This window comes from Tyto alba, unplaced genomic scaffold (genome assembly GCF_018691265.1).
Source record: "Tyto alba isolate M040663 unplaced genomic scaffold, T.alba_DEE_v4.0 Super-Scaffold_40, whole genome shotgun sequence".
In the NCBI taxonomy this organism is placed as follows: domain Eukaryota; kingdom Metazoa; phylum Chordata; class Aves; order Strigiformes; family Tytonidae; genus Tyto; species Tyto alba.
The window spans coordinates 18,381,937-18,404,819 of NW_024881316.1; the positions used below are offsets into that span (position 1 = coordinate 18,381,937).

The 22,883-nt window shown below is 42.2% G+C and overlaps 1 protein-coding gene across 2 annotated transcripts in view; it reads right to left on the reverse strand.

Annotated features, from left to right (window-relative positions):
• SMAP1 (small ArfGAP 1) overlaps positions 1-7,940 on the reverse strand; it is a 99,714-nt gene extending 91,774 nt beyond the window's left edge. The window contains exon 1 of one of the 2 annotated variants that reach the window (XM_033002647.2): positions 7,440-7,940. In XM_033002647.2, coding sequence (XP_032858538.2) covers positions 7,440-7,557 — 118 coding nt within the window. In that variant the 5' untranslated portion in view covers positions 7,558-7,940. The remainder of the gene's footprint in view (positions 1-7,439) is intronic. The other variant, XM_033002648.2, reaches the window with a different exon arrangement.
• Between the last annotated feature and the right edge of the window lie 14,943 nt (positions 7,941-22,883).

Sequence of the window (22,883 nt, forward strand, 5' to 3'; positions counted from 1 at the left end):
TTTCAGGAACTGTCCCACCTTTATGGCTGACACAGAAGAAACAACTTAAATTGCCAAGGCCTATACTTCTGAATGTAAGGCAGCAAACTAAGGACATAGAGATTTCTGCATCTCCATGATCCAACTAGAGAACTTAGGAAGTTATAACATAATAATAAAAAGTCCCACAAATACTTTTATTAGTAGTCACAGAAAAATTTATGTTGAAAGGGACCTCTAGAGGTCATCTAGTCCAGGTTCCTGTCAAAGCAATGCTAACTTAAAAGCTGCATCATGACACTTTGGATCTCATCCAATCACATTTGGTTAAGTCCTGAAGAATGGTGACTGCACCCACAAACACCATTTTAAGGGCTTCAGTAAAAGGCCTTCAGGCTATGAACACAATTTCAGCAGCAGACACTTGTATTTGTAGAGAACCCTAATCTATTAGAAGCTAAACAGATTTCCTGTGACTTATTTCAGAATATTTTTCTGCACTAGAGTCAGGAGATAGAAGCAAATCCTTTCCTTACAGGCAGGAAAACACACCAGTAGAATCACTGCAACACCCTGCCCACTTACAAGTCTTAAGCTAAAGCTGCACACTTCTCCCAGAAAGAGAGGTGTCTTCTGAAGAGCTCTTTGCTTAGGTGAAATAATTAATTGTATCTCTCAGGGCCACAACAGCAACTAATTCCTAACAAATTTTTACTCTCATGAAGCTAGTGTCAGCAACAGGTAAAGCAGTCAAAAAGAGAGCACTGGCATAGTTTTATTTAGTAACAGGAATCAGGAAAAAAATCCTGGTGATACAGCATCAGGAGGGACTGAATAGAGTTTCTGGTCCCTTAAGGTCTTATAAGTCAAGAAAAATAACAGTGAAAGTACCAGATGATCACTAGGATTACTGGTGATACAGTTCCTTACTATTATTAGAGATCAATATATATCATTTCAGTTGATAAGCTTAAGCAAGACCCACCCTGAATGAAAGTGGTTTGGCTTCCTTACTCCTTGTGGAAGGATATTGCAAAGCCTCACTGGACAGCTGGAAGTCTCCAGTCGTATCTGCCAAGTCATATTCTAGTCTGCTGCTTTTGTATGATCTTTACCATATTGATCTCACAGCAGCAATACCAACCTTGCAACAGAATCACCCAAAGTACTAGCAATTTCTTGATCCAAGTAGCCTGAAGTCACATCTGGTATTTGCAACTATATTCACTTGTACAAGATATCCATAAAGCAGTAATCAGTTACTGTTTGGTTACTCCTCTGTGTTTAAGTCTCAGTATAGGGCTAGAAGTTGCACTTGAACTGATGTGTAAAGTGGCCTCCAACACAATCCAATTGTATTCCATTTCCCCTGGTGTCTTACTTCAGCAGTTTCTCCACCTTAGGAGGAAAGACAGAGAAGGTACAGCAGCCAGTGCCTTGTCCTAGAGCAAGCTACTACTGTTGATAAGCTGTCGCAAGGCTTTTTTACACTGACAGAGGCAAAAGCTGAAGTCATGCACAGGCTGAGGGCAGTGGGCAGTAAGTTATACGTTAGCTTTAGGTTAATTCCTGAAGAAAAGGGACACTATTTAATAAAGTATGCTGACAAGATTAACACAGTGAGATCAGCCATCAAAACAAGTAAACAGTAAAAGCAGCTTCAGAAAGTGATGTTCATACACATTTAGGTTAGTCTCCCAGTCACAGAAGAGATCATATGCAAGACTTAATTGTCTACAAAAAACCTGAGTCTGAACAGTTATAAACATACCTGGAATACTGCAGATCTGTTTTGACAGCTAGTTTGCCTATTTCAATTTAAACTAGATTTTTTTTTTCTCCTCTACTGCTAAGAGTCTTTGTGTTTGAGATTGGCAAGTTGTCAGGAAAGTTAGGTTTACTTGAAGCCAAGACTGTAATAATTGGTTGTGGCTACACAAATTTCAGCACTGCAATTTTTCCTGTTCAGTCTCTCCCCATGCTACTAAGAGCCTGTATCTGTCACTCTTCAGACAGAAAAGACCAAGTCTTGGGTCATATGCAGATATCCAAGGATTGCACAGTGCTACTATAAGTATTTTCATTAATATTATAATCAAAGGAAACCAATTTTAATCTGGTTAAACCAGGAACAGTGTCAATGTGACTCTTCGTGCTAGGACTAGATCATTTAACCAGTCTTCAAGAACCACCAGGCATGAAGTAAACATTAAAAAAAAACAAAACAGAACACCTCATCTGATACATAAATTTTCTAAAGGCTCAAGACACCTGCAATTGTGTATACAAAGGTCTGCAAGCTTCCAACTATGTTATTTTAACTTTGTTACAGTTAAAAAAAATTCTAAAGCAGTTGACAATTCAGGTAATTGCCTTCTTGACAGAGAGATTAATTTACAAGCATACTTCAGTAGTCAATCCATTTCTACTAAAGGCAACGTCCAAACAGAAAAGGTACATTCCAAAACATTCACACTGGCTTCAAGCATCGTTAGGAACTATAATTGGAGTCTTATGGCCCATATTTGCAGAGACAGTCACACTAGACCAAGACCAAGCCTTCAGTTTACTTCACAGGCCTATTTGCTTAAATGGATAGTCCTTTGATACTGCTGAATATCTTGCCCCTTCTGAGAAAAAGCATTTCCTTTTGTGCTTCATCACCCTCTTCAACTACCAATTTCTTGATTCAGTATTAATATCAGCACCCAAATACCACCAGCCTTGCTGCCAAGCAACAACACGAGCCTAGGGGACTTCTAGCATGTTATAAGTAGACACTAAGTACATAGAAATAGCAAATTACAGCCCCTATAGTCAAAGGATTGCTGACTGAAGTTAACAGTTGTTTTCATTTTGGCTCCATTTGACAGATTTCTAAAAGGTGTTATTGCTTAAGAGATTCAAATATCAGAATTGGAACAACAATAAAAATGCATTTAGTCTCCCTCCACAGTGAAAGGGGAAAAAAAGTCACATGCTTTACAACAGCTTTCAGCATAGTCTACACATGAGACAGATGGACAGATCTATAGCTACTTCCTTCTCCTAGATCCTTCCAATTCCTGCTAGCTCTACCTAGTTATACACACAAAAGGAGTATAAAGGAATTTCAGTCGCTTATCTCTTTCCAAAATTCAGAATTACTTAAGTTACTGCCAACATGCCTTACCATTTTCTACAAATCCTAGAAACATTAGTATAACTACTTCCCAATAGTGTAACACTGGGAAGACATCTACAGTCTTACGTAGATGGCTGTTCAGATAGGGATGTGAAGTCAGTACACAAACAAGCACTGCCTTATCAAATGTCATTCCAACCTTCTCACTCTTCCAAAAATCTCAGTGATTGCAAAGGCAATTCCAGAACCTTTGATTTTTAGGCTTCTTCCCCACAGAGGTGTCATCTAGTCTTTCCAGTAGCTGTAAGACTTACAGTTTAAAGGTGACGTGGCAACTACAGTATGGCCTTACAGCAGGCAGTTTCCAACACATTTTAGCAGTGACAATCAGATTCATAGCAGCTATTTCAACAGTAAAATGAAAATATAGAATAAAAAGCACTTCTGGAAACGGTTGCCAGAGTCAGCAATCCTAATTATTGCTTAATGTTTACTCTGGCAGATGCGTCCTCAGCTGTATTCTCCCACCTTCCAAAAGTCTTGCAGAACAAAGCTAATATCTGCATACCTCACACCTGAAAAAGTAGGCCAGACACCAAAGGATGGGTTTGTTTTTGATACAAGACCACCAATAACAACAGCAAGATTATTTTGAGGAAAACCAAGAGGTAGCCTTTTTAATTCTTACACAGAGCAGGCATGCAACAATACAGGAAAAGTGCACGCCTGAAACTTCCTCAGAAGCAATGCAAATGGTGGTCATATACTGAGAGCAAGGAGAGTTAATTCAGTAATTCAGCAGTGAATCAGCTGTAGGACAGCAGTAAATTCTGATGAACATCTTTTTGACATGAGAAATAAAAGCCAGTAGAGAAGACTTAATGATATGAAGGAAGAGCTCAACAGTGGCATTACAGTAAACACTATCAAAGCAGTGAGGGATAAATACACAAACAGGACCACGGTAAATTTTTTAGGGTCAAAAGGACATTTATAAGATTTCAAGTTATATCTAGCTACCTAAGAATTCCCAGAGCCTCAACATGCAAGATTTCAATATCCCTTGGATGTGTTGATCTGAACAAAAGCCTAGGGTAAATATAATACCTAAGGTTTAACAGGGACTGTAACAGCTACCATGGGAGGAGGGAATTAGTGATGATAGCCTCTTAGCTTTGGTTAAGAACCCATACTGAATTGCCAGCTATCTGAAAGACCATACCAAAACCAATGGGTTTAAGTATTGCCAGACTAAGACCCAAGATACAACTGCAACTCAGTTAACACAACCAGAGCTAATCACAGAGATAGTGTTACCCAATAATAAGGTAAACAGGAAGAAAGCAGGAACCACAACTCAGGGGATCCTACTGAAAAACAGGGGAGGATGACAGACAAAGGAGCAAAGTTCACACACAGAAGAAAGTAACAGAAACTTAAGCAGACAGCATTTCAAAGAAAAAAAGAATCAATTACATTAACTAAAGGAAAAACACATATTCTGAACTGGGACTGACATCAGAGAAGTACTAAATATTTTGGCATGAACTGTTTCACATTCGTGCCTGCAGAACCCAGGATGAAGAGAATCTCTAGTGAAACTGGCAGTAGGGAGCTCCAGACTAATGACAAACACAACCAGAGATTAAAGGGATGCTATTAGTGATGCAAGAGGTGAAGGAGATTGTCACAGTCTGGGGAAAGCCACACAGACAGCTCACAACCTCTGGTTAGCTAATAGGGCCATGTTAAAACTTGCTGCCTCGGACATCACTGCATACCAGAACTAGCAAAACTACAACTTTTCAAGACATGAACAAGTCATGAGCACTCAATCACCATGGGATAAATGTGAAACACACTAGGAAAAAAACAGCTGGCTGCAAATGAAAGAAGTATCCTTCACTTTTTCTCTTCTTTTGGTCAAGAAGTAGTTTCAACAAAGATTGATATAACAAGACAGACTTCAACAGTGGCATTATGTGCTCACGGCAAGCTTCATTTTCAGCTAAACTACTGATAATGTTTTTTCTTCCAAGCCACATCTCTTTTGGAAGTATACAGATATCTAGGCGTCAGGGTTTAGAAGAGGATCTCAACTTTGTTCACAGAACTCTCCTTCCTAGAAAGAAACTTCCTAAACTTAAGGAAAGAAACCTACACAGAGTGTCCATATAGGACCATCTTTCGGTCAAGTGCCTCTAGAACAGCTTAAACTAAAATAAGTTTATCATTCCACACTCTCCTCCAAGAAAACCATACACTTAACTACAAGAGTATGGGCAAAGGCAGATGACACTATGAAGCTAATACAACACAAGATTTAAAACAAGAATTGCCGGAACAGGATGAGGCAAGTGCAAATTAAACTTGAAGGAAGAGAATAAAAAACAAAACAAAACACAATTCCCTCAATATTGTAAACTCACGTTGCATCGCAGTATTTTAATGTCAGCTTTCCTGGGGGATAGGGTAAAAGCAAGCTATGCCTCTGGCATAGAGAAACTGCAAGGGAGAAATGGGGTTGAAGAAAAAAGAAAACAGAAGCCTTCAGAAGAGAAGTCAAATTTTAGTAAGGTAGCTAAGTCATTTACTAGAGAGATTGAAACTGAATTCCAGGTACAAGCAGGAGAGAGCCTGGTCATGAGATTGGTAGGTCCCCCAGAACCTGAACAGAAAACACCCAAACTGAAGATACAGCAAAGCTTGAACTTACAAAAGAAATCTGGATTAACCAGAGAGGTATCAAAGTAAGGAAGAACAGAGAAAGGTGATCAGTAGCACAAATATAAGGAGGAAGCTGAAAGTGTCAGCTCTGTTCAACTAAAGTGGCAAAACCATGCATCAAGGACCAGGCTTACAAATAATAATTTGACTGGGTGATGGTTAGAAAGAAGGAACTCAAAAGACAGGACAAAAATTAGTTGGAGAAACCCAAACTCTGATCTTGAGCAACCCAGGTCCGAGTCCTACACTATGGAATAACACACATATGGAATTCCATCAGCGTGCAACTCAGAGCAGCATCAGCATAGAAACCTCAAGTGCCAATAATGCGCAAAACATACAAGTATGGTTTTTCCAGAAAACCACTGGTCACAACAAATCTTTTACACAGTAACCAGAAGTCTGGGGGCAATAATCTTCTAGCATAGCTATTCTTAAATTACTTGCAAAATGTTGTCTTTGGTGTAATCCATACTATACACTTCTTAGTGTTATATACTAGGAAAATAAAGTCTTGCTTCTGTGTTTCTGACACAAACAGCATTGTGCAAGGCACTGCACAATTTATGTCCATGGTGAAAAGAGCACCATGCACGGATTGGAAAGGGAAATTACAAACTTAGTGCCATTTCTGGCTGCTCGAACTAACTCACCCTACTTAACCTCCAGTTGAGATGGAGAAGGACTGAACAAGGCAGTTCCGCAGCTAATCATACAGCGCAAACACCTGGTTGTTATTCAGGAAGTGTTATACTTAAAACAATAAGTTACTGTGTGATCCTCTTATTTAGGGTAGCATCTTAATGAATCAACTCCAGATGAAAGAGGAATGTGCTTCCATTTCAAGGCCACAGAATGCAAGGTAAATACAGATATCTAGCTACTTTTGTGCAGAATAAAACTATTAGACTAAAGAGAGGTAAGATGACGGGAATATAAACTTCAAAATTTCATTTGTCACCAAAGCTAGTAGATCTGTGACACCTTTAACTAATCACTGGCACTCAGACTCAAAGAGCCTGACATTTACAAGACAGCGTCAACACTGAAGGGCATTGTTGTGGACACCCAACACTCACCTGGCACCTACCCCCAGCACCGGCCGGCAACTTCCCGAAGGCCCACTGACACAGCCCACTCCTGATCAATACCTGGCAGCGCAGGGAGAGGACGCGGCAGTGAAACTTCAGGAAAGGGCTGGGCCAGTCATTGCATAAAGCCTCAGCTGGGGGAGGGCGGGGGGGGGGGGGGGGGGGTCCCCACTTTAGGATAACGTGGCTACGGCTCAGCTAGGCGGAGAAGCAGAAATCGGTTCGCAACGACATTAAAGGTTATCTGCCTTCCATCGCCCGCTGCCCCCCTCCAAGCCGCGCAGCCCCCTCCGGGCCCCGTTTATGGGGGGGGGGGGGGGGGGGCGGCCGCCGCCCCTGCGGACGTGGAGCGGGGCGGGGTGGGGGTGCGGCGGCCGCCCCATCCCGGGCACCCCCCGCCCCAAGCGGGCCCGGGCACGGGCAGGGCCCGGCGGCAGCGGCTCACCGGGGCTACCCCGCCCGCCTCCCCCCCGCCCCGCCGTACCCCCCGCCCCGCCGTACCCCCCGCCCCGCCGTACCCTTGGCCTCGCAGTCCGCGCAGTACTTGTTGTCCTCCTCCCGCAGCAGCTTGGCCAGGATGGCCTGGTGCTGCTCGTTCTGCTTCTGCGCCTTCTCGCGGCAGGAGCGGGTGGCCATGGCGGCGGGCGGGCGGCGGGGCGGGAGCGGGGCCGGTGCGGTCTGAGCACCGCCGAGGTCGCGGCGCTCCGGCCCTGGCGCAGCCACGGGAACCGGCTGCCGCCAGCGCCGACTTCCTCAACCGGAACTACTTACGGGCGCGGACGCATCCGCCGCCCGTTCGTTCGTTCGTTCGTTCGTTCGTTTCCCCCTCCCGTGCGCGCGCACACGCCCACCCCGGCCACGGCGGCCCAGCTCCGACAGCGATAAAATAGTCCGCCGCGTCCTAACGCCTCCCCGACACATAGCCGTTCCGAAGCGCGGCGGCGACGCTGCTCCGTTCCGTCCCGCCGCGCCCCGGGGCTTGGCTTTGGAAAAGCACGGGGGGATGCTCGGGAGGGTCGCCTCGGACAGGGCGGAGGAGGTATCCCTCCGCCGGCGGGTGACCCCGCCCCCCAAGGAAGGGCGGGGCGGGGCGGGGCTCGGCGCGAGCCGCCTCACCTGTGCGGGCGGGGCGGGCGGGAGCGATCCGCGCCCGAGGGCAGCGCCCGATGGCGGGCGGGGAACCCGGGGGCGGCGGGGATTTTCTCCCGGCAGCCGCCTCGTTCTTGCCCCTGCGCCGCGCTCTGGGCCTTGGGGGCTCTTCTCGTAGCCCCGGGGCTCGCTGTGAGGGCCGGTGCCGCCGCCCCGGGCCCCCCCCGGCCTCGCACCCCACCTCCGTTTTCGCCTCACCCCTCAGGGGAGGCCCGGGCAGGAAGATCCGCCCGGGTCGGGCTCCCCTGAGAGTGGCGGCGGTAGCGCACCTACCCTCAGTATGGTCGGCCTAGGCTCGGCGCTTTGTCCAGGAGAGGGGGGATCTGCGCCTTCCACTGTTAAATTATTTTACCCTTGGACTGTGAGGTATCTGGCAGTCCGTGCCTCCCCAGGTGGCAACCTACAGGTGGAAACTACCGCAAAACACAGAGCCAAGTGCTCTGCCAGTGTCAATGGTGTTAGGCAGTCCTTGGGGCAGGCGTCTTTCTCTAGGCCAGGGCTGGGATTAAAAAAAAAAAAAAAAAAAAAAAAGCTGTTGCAGCTTTGCAGCTTCTCCATTGAATGTGCACTGCCATAGCAGTAATTTGCTCTCTGAACTTTCTCCCAAAATCATGTTTTTGTCTAAAAAAGCATTATGGGCAGCAGAATGGTGCTTTTTCACTCCGGCTGAGTGAGGTGGTGTGAGGCTCTGAGGAAGGAAGAGTTGGATCCCAAGGCTGCTCTGGGAGTTGGACCCCACAGTACCTGTGGAAAGCATAGCCCGGCCTGATTTCCTGTGACCAAGGCTGCACCCCTACACTTTCCCCTTCTTAAGTACGATGTGTCTAGTCTCCCCTTTCTCCATTTTGCATTAGGTCCCTTTGCCTTTGCTGTGTACTCTGTTGAGTCTGTTCACCGGTAACATCCTTTTTGTCAGCTCAATTCTAACTTGCTTTGTTTTTTCCCTCTAATCCAACCCTTCTGGAAAGAGCTGACGACTATATATAGCCTATAAAATACTTAAGTGAGGCAGATGGAAATTCAGGTCTTTTCTCTCTGAGCCATTATATCACTGAATCATTCTCTGTATCTTTCTCAGATCCGATGGTAAACTAATTATGCCTTAAGTTTGGAAGAGCTACAACAGAAAGAACTGAGAATATTGTACATCAAGTCACTTAGTAATTAAGCTAGTACCTAACATGGGCCACTCTGTGGATAAGGAATTGGCTGGATGGTCACGCACAAAGAGTTGCAGTCAACGGCTCAATATCCAAGAGGAGAGCAGTGACGAGAGGCGTTCCTCAGGGGTCGGTGTTGGGACCGGCGCTGTTTAACATCTTTGTTAGTGACATGGACAGTGGGACTGAGCGTGCCCTCAGCAAGTTTGCCAACACCAAGTCATGTGGTGCGGTTGACATGCTTGGAGGGACCTTGACAGGTTTGAGAGGTGGGCCCGTGCAGACCTCATGAAGTTCAAAAAGGCCAAGTGCAAGGTCCTCACGTTGGTTGGGGAAATCCCAAGCACAAATACAGACAGGCTGGGCAGAGAATGGATTGAGAGCAGCTCTGTGGAAGACTTGGGGGTGTTGGTTGATGAGATGACTCAACATGACCCAGCAATGTGTGCTCGCAGCCCAAAAAGCCAGCTGTATCCTGGGCTGCATCAAGAGAAGTGTGGCCAGCAGGTCAAGGGAGGGGATTCTACCCCACTACTCGACTCTCGTGAGACCCCACCCAGAGTATTGTGTTCAGCTCTGGGGCCCCAGCATGAGGACACAGACCTGCTCAAGTGGGAGTGCCACAGAGATGCTCAGGGGGCTGGAGCACCTCCCCTGTGAGGCCAGGCTGAGAGTTGGGGCTGTTCAGCCTGGAGAAGAGAAGGCTCCAGGGAGACCTTCTAGTGGCCTTCCAGTACTTAAAGGGGGCCTACAGGAAAGATGGGGAGGAACTTTTTACAAGGGCATGCAAATACCTCTGCTCCTTGTCATCCCAGAGCCCCAAGGAACAGAATGTTTTTCAGAAAGGCAAAAGCTGTGGGTAGGAATTCCCTGAGAGAGAAAAGGAGATGAATTTGGCTCTCATATGCTAGGTAAGCAGCAGCACTGCTGTTTTAGAAGAAAATAGTACTTGCTTTTGTGACAGACTTGACCTGGAAATTACATGCAGTCTGAAACTCTCTACCATATTGCCAGAAGGTATCAAATAGCTTTGAGCAATCACTTGAATTTAATGTGCATCAGTTTCTCTGATTCTAAAATGAATACAGTGATACTTGCCATGAAAAGTGGCGATTGATCCAGTCCTGTGCTTGAAAAAACCTACACAAGTGCAGAGTGAGTGTATTGGCTTGTGTCTGCTTTGGCCCTTAGTGCCTTAAAACCAGACGCCCTGATTGCGTATTTCCTGGGTCTAACGCCTGCTTTGTGCACGTACTTGGGTGGATTGATGTGGGATATCCTCTTTAACTGTCGAGTTTGAAGATTTGCTTTTTGTGTTCAGCTGTGAAAATTACCCTTTCCTTCAAAGCCCTTATCCATGCTTCTGTAAAGTAACAGAAATATGAAATCACCTGCTTCACTATGGGGCTGAGATTAATAGGTTATTAATATTTTAATAGATAGTGCTTTGAAAACAGCATGCTGTAAAAGCATTATTAGGTATTACCCTGAGAGCTCAAATGAATCTCAGGAAGACAAAATGTATCCCTTTTGTGCCTTTGTTGCTTTTTCTAGATCCTAAAGAGAAGCAGAGCGTTGTAGATGTGAAGTTATTGCCTGAAGCATTTTTCAGAGGGGAAAAAAAAGAAAAAAAAAAGAAGAAAAGATGTCTTTCAGGATATGGTGTGATTTATAGAATGAGTTAAGTTCTGTCCACACCATGCCGTGAAATATTGTGCAGAGAGGCCAGAGGTGTCACCACCTAAGGCTCCTTCAGAAGGAGAAGATACACAGTTGTGCTGAGCCTGTCAGCTTGGTGCCCTTTGCTTCACCTTTCATTGTGCCCTGCAGAGCACAGCCTATACAATCCAGTTTTAGAATTGCTTAAGTACATACTCACGTGTTTCAAGACCTGTATCTTCAGAATTGAGTTTCATGTGGCTAACTGAATTTTCCATAAAAGTAACTTAAATACCGCAGTTCTGCAGTTCCCAGTGCTAGATATTGTGTTGTGTTCAGTAAAAGCACAGATTTATCCAGCATGAAAACGACCTCTCCCAAGCTGCCAGTATTTGTCATCTGATAGGCTATTCCACTGTTTCGCAGGGATACCTGTAGATAGATACCATGTCCCCGTATTTAAAGGGTGGCTACGAAGAAGATGGAGCCTCCCTTTTCACAAGGAGTCACATGGAGAAGACGAGGGGTAATGGGTACAAGTTGGTTTCCCCAATACTGGGCACTTTTAAGGTTCAGCTGGACAGGGTGCTGGGCCATCTTGTCTAGACCGTGCTTTTGACAAGAAAGGTTGGACCATAAGATTCTTGAGGCTCCTTCCAACCTGATATTCTATAATTCTATGATAACTTGTGAAGTTCATGTTGTCTTATAACCTGATAGCTGAAATTCACTGAATATAATCTTCCTGGCTAAAATTCACTGACTTTAGACACCTACCTTATTCAGAAATCATCCCATAAACCAGCTTTAAATAGTATTTTCTAATCAGGACAGTATTAGCATAAATTTGACTTAATGGGAGAGAATGTATCAGGTGCAAAGTTATTAACTGGATTGAAACTAGGTGATAAAATAGCTGTGTTTTTCTAATGATGCCTCATCCTCAAATATCAAAGTCCATAAATAAACAGGGTTCCAGTTAGAGCTGTTGAGTTTGAGAATTTCTCATTCGTAAGAAATATCGGTGCTTCAGATGTTTTCACTTTCTTAAGAAAAAAAAAATATATATATATAAATTCCTGGGAAATAGACATTTCAGTAATGTTTGTGAAACTCAACTCTTCCAGTTGGCTCTCCAGGCTGTGGAGTCTGGGCAGCCCGTGGGGTCAGATAACGTGGTACCTGCAGTCCTTGGCTGGCAGAGAATGGCAGAACCTGAAAGGTTAACCACTGTATTTCAGCTAACACTTTAGGTGGAATTTCTACCACAGACTTAAGAAAATCTTGAGCTCTGAGCCAGTCACCCTGTCTACCCTTGATAGCCAGTGGAAAGCAGCAGACATTCCTAAGGGTGGTTTGTCTTGTTCTCAGACAGGTGTCTGACTGCGGTGAGCCAAATTGCCATCTGGAAGAGCCTGTGTTGGACAGTGAATCACTTTCTGGATCGTTTGTGTCTCCTCATTGACTATAAAGGGTAGAGAGGGTGACCATCTTGTACCTGAATGTACAGACCTTAGACATTTAAGAAATGAATTCTCAGCATTGTTTTTAATTAATGAGAATTTTTCAGCGGTGTACTTTGTGTAGGAAAATTCCTGCTCAGCTCTAGTTCTCATACCTTCAATCAAAAAAAAAAAAAAAAAATAAAGCCATAGTAACGTCACGTTACATGAAATAACATCTGCATCAGGGAATTTACAACTATACCAAGGGCTTCCTTATTTTTTTCTTCTTTGCTTAAAAAGAAAAATACAACCCCACAAACAAATTCAGTGAAGTGTTAAAAAATGCCATCTTTTTACAAAAAAAAAAAACAACCACCAAGTACCCGCCTTTAAAATTCAGAAAGTTTAGAGTTAGTTTTCAAAGCTCAATTTTAATTCTGCTTTGATAAACCTTTTCAATGTTAATATGCAAACTATATGTATATTTGAACATAATGCTTACATTAATTTATGCCTTACAGAACTTAAACTATCCAGGACAAAATGAAAACTGTAAAGGGATCCTTATGCAATGCAAACTTGTTAGGTACAAAACCGTCTAAACTATAGTTGAAAATACCGTGTATATAGGGGTGACAAGATTATATTTCATCATCCCCGAAAATGGGCATTAAATGTTTGGTAGCCTTGGAGGATCACTGCAGTTGGCAGCCTGAGGGATAACCCCCGTGCACTTGCTCAAAGAGTAGCATGAGTCTTGTGTCCTTACAGTTTCAGCCCTTACTGCCTGGCCTGTGAAGCAAACAGTTACAGCGTCACACCGGAGATGGTTAAAAAGTATAAAAGGAGTGAGATTTATAGGTGAGGCTGCATTTTCAATGACTTCTAGTTTCTGTACAGCAATATGACTGGAGAGATGAGGTATTAGAGGTAATAAATTTTTCTTCCAGTTTCTTGATTCTTCCTTTACTGCTACACAGAGACTGAGCGCCTGGTATTAGATGAATTCTCAACATCATGACATCCCAGATAATGCAGCCTAATTTCTATAGGTACTGAGCATTTGAAATACACTGAAATCGAAAGATTGTGGTGGTGTTTGCACTTCTGAAAATTAAGACACAAATTCTGAAAACTAGAAAGGGATCTCCATCTTGTATGAAGTGGCATCATCTAGTGACATCCCAGCACATGATGATGCTTCAACAACAATCTTGTTTTCTTGAGAGTTATTAGTAAATCTGCAGTATAATTGTAAATACAAATGAGTACCTGGGAGGTAACTATAAATTAAATAGATGGATGCAAATGACTAAATGCCTTTAAATAAGCTTTGCTGTCAGTCATGATTGTGTAAGCTCAGGAAAAAGAAATACCATACTCTAGAGCTAATATGCATATATACAATTATGTTTTAAGCTACTGCATGTATTTTGCCACTATATCCTAGTGTGGATTATAGTGTAGGATAGTGTAGGTGTAGAATATAAGGAAATGGAAGCTCCATATGGTTCCGATGGAAGCATGGAAGAGATCTGAAAAATTAAATGCTTTGCACTTTCCAAGCTCATGGTGTATTTTCATCTATTTAAGGCTATGTGTGTGTTTCAGCCTGACTCTTCTCCTTTCAATATATCTCATTCTAAGATTGGGCTTTTTGAACAGAGGGACTGTTAGATGGAACTCTGTGAGTCATGCATTTGGCTCACTCAGGCTTTGAGGATAAGAATACCAGCCTTAGATAGCAGCAGTCCTTGATTTCTAGCCAAGAAGAAGAGCAATAATCAGATGTAAAATCAGGTGCAAAATCATAAATTTGAAAGATTAGGGAGAAATATGAAAAGAAAATACAAAGAGGGACAACTGAGCTCCATTGTTATTGCTGTTTCATGTGCTACTGAGCAAAAGGTAGTTTTTGAAACTTAAAACCGTATGGTTGACTGGGTAAACGACAGGATAGACACTAAAGCTAGGGCAGTTTCTGATCTTAGCTTCACATGGAACAAATCTCAATTTTAGCTCTTCAACAATAGGAACTGTGATTCATGTAGCCCATTTTTTCACCCCAGTGAAATCATGATCTTGCAGAGTGCAGGTTAAAGACAAGCTGATGAATTACAAGCTTCAGACTGTTGCAGACAAAAGTGAATCTATATATAAATAGCTTTTGAGATGTTTTTTCCGCTGTAACAGTATGTTTTTCCTTCTCTTTTCTGTAATACTGTTTAAAAACTAGTGTAAATGAATCAGTGTGTATCTTTTCAATGCACCTTATGATGAGGAGTGGTTAATAATTGCATATTAGATCTCACCTGTTTGAAAGTCTGCAGTGGTCCTGCCAATGCTACCTATTTTTGTCTTGGTAGAATCTTCCTCAGAGAAGCGGAAATGCTGAGGAGAAGTGTTTTAAATACTTCCATTTTACTTTTTCTCCTTCAAGATAATTTCATACTGGGGGAAACTGAGGGGGTGGGGTCACAGTAAATCATGCTGGCTTCTGAGTTTCTCTGAAGTTCAGAGATGCTGAAGAAGGATCATTTCTACTTCAAAAGCTGGGTATTTTCAATGAGCAGAGTCTTTTATCAGTAAAAGAATGTCCATAGCACTCATAAGCTGAGCTCATATCTACAGGAAAACATGCTTCTCCTCAGCCACTGGATACTCAAGAAATGAGAAAAGTGATTTGCTGTAAAAAAGAAAAAAATATAATCTCTTCTTTCAGCCCTTCTGTGATCGACCACTCGAGGAGAAACACACTTGGATGTGTTCACAGTGCAGTGGCTACATCTGGCAGCTAAAAATATCTTCTGGGTGGCTGCCTCTGGAAGCACGCAGTGAGGGATGGTTGCTGTGATGTTTTCCTTATTTTGTGTACAAAACTTGCAGTTATACCACGCAGGAAATGTGATGTCAGGAGAATGTGAGCTCTGGCTCCAAGAAATCGCGGCTTTTGAAGAGCTGCGTGGCCCTATGCGGTGTGTGCAAGAGAAGGGGATCTCTCTGGACAGGCATCTGGCTGGCTGGGATTCCCTCCAGCCCGCTAGCTCGTGTCCCCTTTTTACTGCCTCGCTTTAGGCTGACGCTGAAATCCCCTCTGGATCAGATCAGGTTTTCACAAAACAGGGAGGTTTTTGCGGAAACCCCCCTGTAACTGCAGTGCTTTCCAACAAGAGTTTTTCTCTCTGTAGAGAATCTGTGTTGGTCCTTTGCCCCTCAGCTGTTTCCTTTCCCTGTTGTGCTGTGCGGCACTGGTTACCCCTCACCTGGCATGTTTGTCTTTACGGACATGGGCCCATAAGATAAATGTGTCATAATAAAAAACAAAAATTAACATTGCAACGCCTGTGCTTTTATTACTACAGCATCTTTGACATCAAAGTCCTGCTCAAAACACTGGTACTGTAAAGCAACAGGGATTTTCTAAAAGCAATATTATTTTGATTGTTTAAAAATAGACTTCTATCTTTAGAAAGTATATTGAATTTTCTCTTTTATGGCTTAATGAATTGCTGTTATGACAGATTTAATCAATCTGATGAGTCCATGTTCAATGTTCTGGCAAATATAATCAGCCCTGGAGTGTCTTCTTACTCCCCAAAGGCACACTGTTTCTGTTTATTTCATTCTGATGTTTTATCTGGAAACCATATTTCTTTTTCTTGAAGAAATGTGTACTGTTCCAAGACATACACTGAAAGACATGTATTTAATTTACTGAATATGAAATTATCTTTTTATTTAGAAATTGAAAGGAGAAGGTTATAGAACAAAAAGTCCAGCTAGGTAATGGGTGCAGAAGTTACAGAGAGAAAAGGGAAAAGAAAGATTGATCATATCAAAATAACAGGGCAGATTTAAAGACAGTTTGCAGTAATAAAAAAAACTTTTAGAGACTCCAACACAAGTCCTAAGTCTAATTTCTAAAAATTATCTATATAATGTCTTTGTTTGACTGCATGATCGAGATCTACTTTCTATAACCCAGATTTTGCTTCTGAATCTTCATTCTGTGTTCTTTAATGTCACTTGTCTGCCAGATTATTCTAGGGCCTTTGAAGTGCAGAAGGATGGTCTATTTTCATGCTTTACTCCCATGCAGAGTTCAGTATGCACTGCAAGTCTTTGAGGGAGGAATTTGCCTCCTGAAAAATATGAACCATGTTACCGAGTACTATAAAATAATAAATAAAAAAGAAAGCAGAGAGATTCTAAGCTAAAAAAAAAAAAAAAGTCGATGTAATGTATCTTGTAGGTGATGTTGAGTCTACTAACGAGGATCATTATTTAAGAAACACTGCTTTTTAAAAAAAAAAATTGGTACCTGATTCTGTGAAAACAGGAGTAAGTACATGGAGCAGTAGAACTGACCGTTTCTGTTCTTCAAAACGTGCAGGTCAGAGCCTATGGTATGGAGTGGCATGTACCTTTCCTTTTACAGGAAAGGCAAGAAAAACTTTAAGTCATGATGTAACAACTGCTGCTTCATGCTAGTAGCTTTAATACATTGCTAGAGCCTGCTCGTGTTCTGGAATGCTGTGCAGAAGGGGCCTTACTCCATCGGACCAGTTCCAGGAATGACCTGGAACATGCAAATTAATGAAATAAGGTGTCCAGTGTAACACTTGAATACTTTGTGTGTCAGGATGATTTAGGCTCAGAGCTCTAGTTAAATGTTGTTGTGTTAATACAGCACATTTAATAATAGTCTAGTGCTAGGCAGGACACAATTACTTGCTCTCTAAAGGATAATTTGTAATGAGCAATGTTGTTCTTACAACTCTGATGATGTGAGATCATCTCTGGATCTCCAGTTTAAATGACACACCCAAGGTCAGCCATTATCTCTATGTATTCTTATTATCATATAGTCTGATAGGAATTGTCTTTAATATGCACGCATAGAACATTCATGTCCATGACAGCTCCTTAATGCCAAATAAGATTTTTAGTATTCTCTTTATTATGAAGTACAAGTAGTCATCTTGAGCAGAAGGCTCTTAGTAAGTGAATTAACAGTAGTTAAGATTAAAATAAAATGGCTTTTAAGTTATGTCCATTAATTTAGATTTATAGTTCTAATAAATCTTAGATCTTTCCTACTACAACAGTTCTTGAATTCTGATAATCATGCAGCTATGTAAAATGTCATCCTTTTGACGCCCTATTCAGTAGAAATCCTTATCAGAGTGCTAAAACGGACTGTGGAACCCCTTCAACTCACTCAGGGGAGACTTAGGATGATAGTATGACTTTTAACTGATGGAAAAATGCAAAATAAAAATAGATTAAAAATACATCTGATGGAAAGGTGTTGTTGGACATGTGTCTTCCTCTGCTAGTTCCTTGGGAGAGGGTGTTTTATAGTTTGATTAGACTTTGCTGTTAATAAGTATTTAGTTTCATTTCTAGTTTGGGGCTGTTTTCCATGAAATCTCTCCAGATCAAGAGTGGGTACTTCTGTCTTCCTGATGATTCTGAATTTACCTGTAAGTCAGAACACTGCAAGCAGTTCATAGCTTTCTCTGGTTTCAGCTGAATCTCACTGCCAGTACCTCAGATAACTACTAAGCAAATTTCCCTTCGTGTCACACCAGTATTGAAATTTATCCATGTCAGTGTTATACAGGTTTCTTATATTCTCTGTGACTTTCTCTCCTTGCATTTCAATAGTTAAAGACAAGGTTTCATGTCCTTCGAGTTGAAGTGTTCAGACACATGATAGATTAACTAAACTCCTTAAGTGTCTCTCTAATTACAGGGTGGTTTGCATGGCATTGATGATGTAATTTAAAACTACAATTCCGAGCTTTTTGATCTTTTTTTCGTAGCACACATTTCCACAACGTACCTGTGTCATATAAAAGGAAAGAAAAAATAATTTCCTATGGCTTTTTTTTTGGACTGAAGATTTAACGTACCAACTGCATCAACCTCACTTCTGCACCACACAATATTGTAAACAGGCGGATTTGTCAACACATGTAATGTGGCTTTTCTGGTACTTTCCTGTGATGTGTCTGGTGGTTATAGTCAGAGGTAGCATTTCACTCTGCATGAAATGGGCCTAATCCAACACAGGCAGACCCAGTCCGGTTTTGGCCAAGTCATTTCACCTCCAAGGGCTTACTTTCCCCATCTATAAGATGAAGATAATGCTCTGGCCTCCTTTTAAAGTGGTATCAGATTTATAGAGGTGAAGTGCTGCTAAAGAACATTTTATTATTAAGTCCTGCATCCCTGGAGCTCGGATTAAGATGGAGGCGTTTGCCTTGTGCTTATTTGTTCTTTCTGAAATACGTGTCTGCTTTGTATTTATTTTTGGAAGATGGCATGGACTTTGAGGTTCAAGGAAACACTTGCTTTGTGCACTTGAGAGCAGCTGTTTCACTTTGTTGACCCTTTATGTCATCAAGCTGTCTGAGATACAGGAGAGTTTCTGGCATGACTCATCCTGGAATCACAGCTCCCAAGAACATGCATCAGGGGAGCAGAATTGGAAGGTAAGCAGGTTTTCCCACTTCTGATCCCATTTCTGGCTGAGACTAAAATACCTCATGTGTCTTAGATTACGTATCTCTTAGGTTGAAGACTAGTACTCTGAATGGACCTAATTCAGAAACCAGTTTGGGGGCATTAGAAAACAGCCTAATGCGTATTTCCAGACCACTTTGTGAGAATTAACTACAAGAACCATCAGTATAAGAAACAGCAGATGACAGAAAAATGCTACTACTGCCTGATGTGTGGCCAGTTTGGTCAGCTCAGGCAGGGGATCTACGGCAAGAAGCTTTGTGTGTCCCCAGTGCTCGGAGGAGGTAAATACCTGGGAGGAGGCTGCAGGCCCCTGAGCCACAGCTAATACCAGTTTGTAGCCAGCGATATTTCATGAAGTTTGAGAAGTTCTTGCCCCTCAGAAAACCAAGGTGAAGACTGCAGAGCTGGTCTCCAGCTGAGAGGTGCCCAGCTGGTGGGTGCCAGCTGGCCTTCAAAATGCATGTACTGGGCTTTAGCTGTGGGTCTTACATATGTGGGGGTACAGCCTTCTGTTTTAGTCCTAAAGCTTCCATCTTTCATCTGTGGTCAGAACAAAAAGGTCATATTTTCCGCTATGGAAAATCCCCTTTTTAGTAAAATAAAAATAGAAAACACATTTTTTTTTTTTTTTAAGTATTTTACTTTTATTAATGCAAATGTGGATGAAGGAAAACATTTAAAAATAGATCAGGTGAAATCTACATGGCTGGTAGAATTTGAAGCTTTGTTCTTAGTGAATGATTGCTGTGAGGAGTCCTACTCTTTTCCTTTAAAATTTCAAAGATAAACAACTTTCATAGATGCAATTTGTTTAAACTGTACTTTTAGCATAAACACTATGAAAAAATATTGGCTGTTATTAGAAAACCGAAGAATTTTATGGTAAATTGAAATTAAGATGAAATGGGATTTCTCCTCCTTCAGCTAACCTGATTTCAATGTTAATGAAACCCTGACTGAAAAAAGAAACCTCCAGGAAGGGTAAAAACTGAGAAAAAGTATTGAGTGTAACAGAAAAGAACCGCTTTAAAGTGGTTAAAAAAACCTAAGGTGTTGCACAAACACTGATGAGATTGCTCCTTCCGAGAAGAAATTTTATTCTGGTCACACGCAGACATACTTGTTCTGACAAAGATGCGTAAGCACTGACAAAGTATCCACATGCTGCAGACAGTCTGAGTGTGACACGTGGTTTAGTGTGTTAAAAGCAGGGGTTTGGCTGCTGCTTCCAAGAGGTCACTCACCTGAGGACAGCGTGTGTTTGTTTTCACTTGGGTCTAACTGATAGATGCAGCTTATCAGTCTTCTCCTGTTTCCGTCTGCTCCTGTGTGGCCTTTAGCGGAGCCCAGTTACGCAGCTTTTTCTGACACATGCCCCTGTGCTGTAGGAAATAGCCTGAAGATGTTGACTGCTAGGGAGTCTGAGAAACAGACTTCTTCCTTCACAAACAGGCTGACCTTCACCTGGCTGAACAGTGTTACCTCAGGTTTTGTTCGTATGTCTCTAGTTGTGCAAACTGTTGTTATGTGTAGCCCTGGCCAGGATGCTTGTGTTTATCATTGATTCTCTTCATGTGTTTGCAAAGAAAGTAATCCTTTCCTCTTACTGTAAGGGTTTAGATCAATAATTTCCCCAAAATTCTGCTGATATCTATTTTTTCTTTGAGGAAGAGGACAGACACGTGTTAATGTAACAGTGAACCCACAGCACCAGTGTCAGCAGCCTGAAGAGCAGAGTGGGACCTCAGCACTTAGTCTTTGTTCTGATGCTTTCTCAGGATGCACACAGTATCCATGTTTCTTTGCCTTTAAAAATATCTCAGATTGGGGTCTAAGAGTATTAATACCTGTACACTTCTTTAGAGAGGTAAACTATGTGAAGGGGCATGTGTACAAGTATATTTCCAAATACATTTTTAATTACGATTGTCCTCCGCAGACCCTAATTCCTTACTCCATGCAGTAACTGGCATTCCCCACCATCAGCCAACTATAAATTCATTCACATACACAATCTTCATTGTTCTTGCACCCTTTCTTGTTTTTCTTGTTCTTAAACACACTTCAGCTACGACTGACGTGGTTTAGTTCATATGACACAGCCCTCTGAGCACTGATGACCATAAACTGAGAGAACATTGATTACGGAGTATTTGGCTCGACGTAGTTTCCAAATTCTTCCCATTGTTTACTGATGATGCAGGGGAAGCGTTTTGTGCCAGTTCTACGACCACTGCAGAGCAGCGATTCAGCCTACAAGTAGAAGAGCAAACACCATGAGGTACAGAAGCTGCATGAGCCTCAACTGGGTAAGAAGAATAAGAAATATGGGCTATATTTGGCCAGGACTTGTTTTTTAATGTCAGGGATGCAGCAAACTGAATAGCTGGGGAGAAACCAAGAATGATGTAGTCCTCCAATCTCTTGTTTTGGCACGTGCAATTAAAGGGCAGGATTCAGATCATGGAAATCGAATGCTGTTCACATTAGAATTTCAGGTGGAAAGAAGAGTAATAAAAATAACATATATGAATAGGATTGAACACCACATGAATAGGCAAAAGCAAGGATTCACCTAAGAGTGTAAAGTTTGAAAACGGAACTAAGCAAAAGACTGCATCCAACAGCATTTCACGTTTTCTTCTCCCATTACTCTGAAATGGAACATACCCAACAGGCCTTCTTGTGGCTTCAGCTGAATATTTGCAATGAGGAAAAAAGATAATCTTTATTCATATTGGATTCAGTCTCACATACATCGAAGTCAGTAGGGTCTCTAGTTTAAATTTATTCTCTATATTACTTTCTTTAATGATGTTTATCTTTTTATTGACTATCTTTTTCCACTTAGGAAATGCTGCAAGTCCTCTTGAATAATCAGAGCATTAAAAAGTCAACTGTAAGAAACAATTTCAAAGGAGAAGCCAGTCAAGTGCTCCTTCAGTTGTTTCCAAAGCTAATTTATACCTTTGTATATTAGTTCTGCCTCCTGCCAATTTATTTTGTTTACAAGACATAGGACTGCTTGGGAAACATGGGACCTGAAAGAGAACTGTACTGAAAAACTACATGTGCTTAAAAGCTAAACTGTAAGATCATTGTAAGAGATAATGGAAGACTGAAGCCGAAAATCGTCTCATTGTTATTCCACAATGCCTGCTACGAGGGGACTTCGACCAAATCACTGGACAATCCCTCTGTCAGATGAAGGATACTGGCCTAGCTGGATTTTGGGTATCGTTCCAGCAGATACTATCAGTTCTTTTACAGATTGGTGTCTCCCATCAGAATTTCTCTTTCATGACCACAAAAAATGTGCATTTCTAAACAACTTCTCAGTAGTGGAGATGAGACATTAGTATTTGTTTTTTACGCCAGTCTTGATTTGCCAGTAACTTTTTCAGTTTTCAAGATTGTATAAAGTACTTATAAACTAACCAAACTCCAGAAGAAACATTACTAGCTGTAGTTTTACTACATAAAATATTTTATTATAATTGTTATCTCTCAAGTTTTGATGCGTTGTGAAATGGTTTAATGAAGTGCCAACCTCCCACACAGGGATGAAATTTGCAAATTTCTGTATTAGGTGTGTATATATATATATGTGAATAAGGATATGCAAATGTATGTAGATATTCATGTTCTAGAAATGGTTACAGTTTTCAGTTTCAGCTCTGCGTGGGAGGCTGTTATTGAAATAATTTCCTCCCGTGGAGAGGAAAACCATACACATTTTGTCTCGCCAAAGAAGACCAGGGAGAACTGCATGACTAGTACTTGGCAGGAAATGCCAGAAGTCGGGGCTGCTGCCTTTAGGGTGGCTGAGAGCACTCCGGTAGCTCAGAGGAGAACCTGGGTTTAGCAGCCTACAGAGCCTCTCTGCCCCCGGAGAGGACAATGTTGGGATGCTGTTGAGCAAGACTGTAGGTTATTCTGCATCTACATGGGGTAGTGGGAAAGCACAGTGACTCACACATGCTGCAGCTGCTTGGCTTTGCCCAGCCCATAGCCA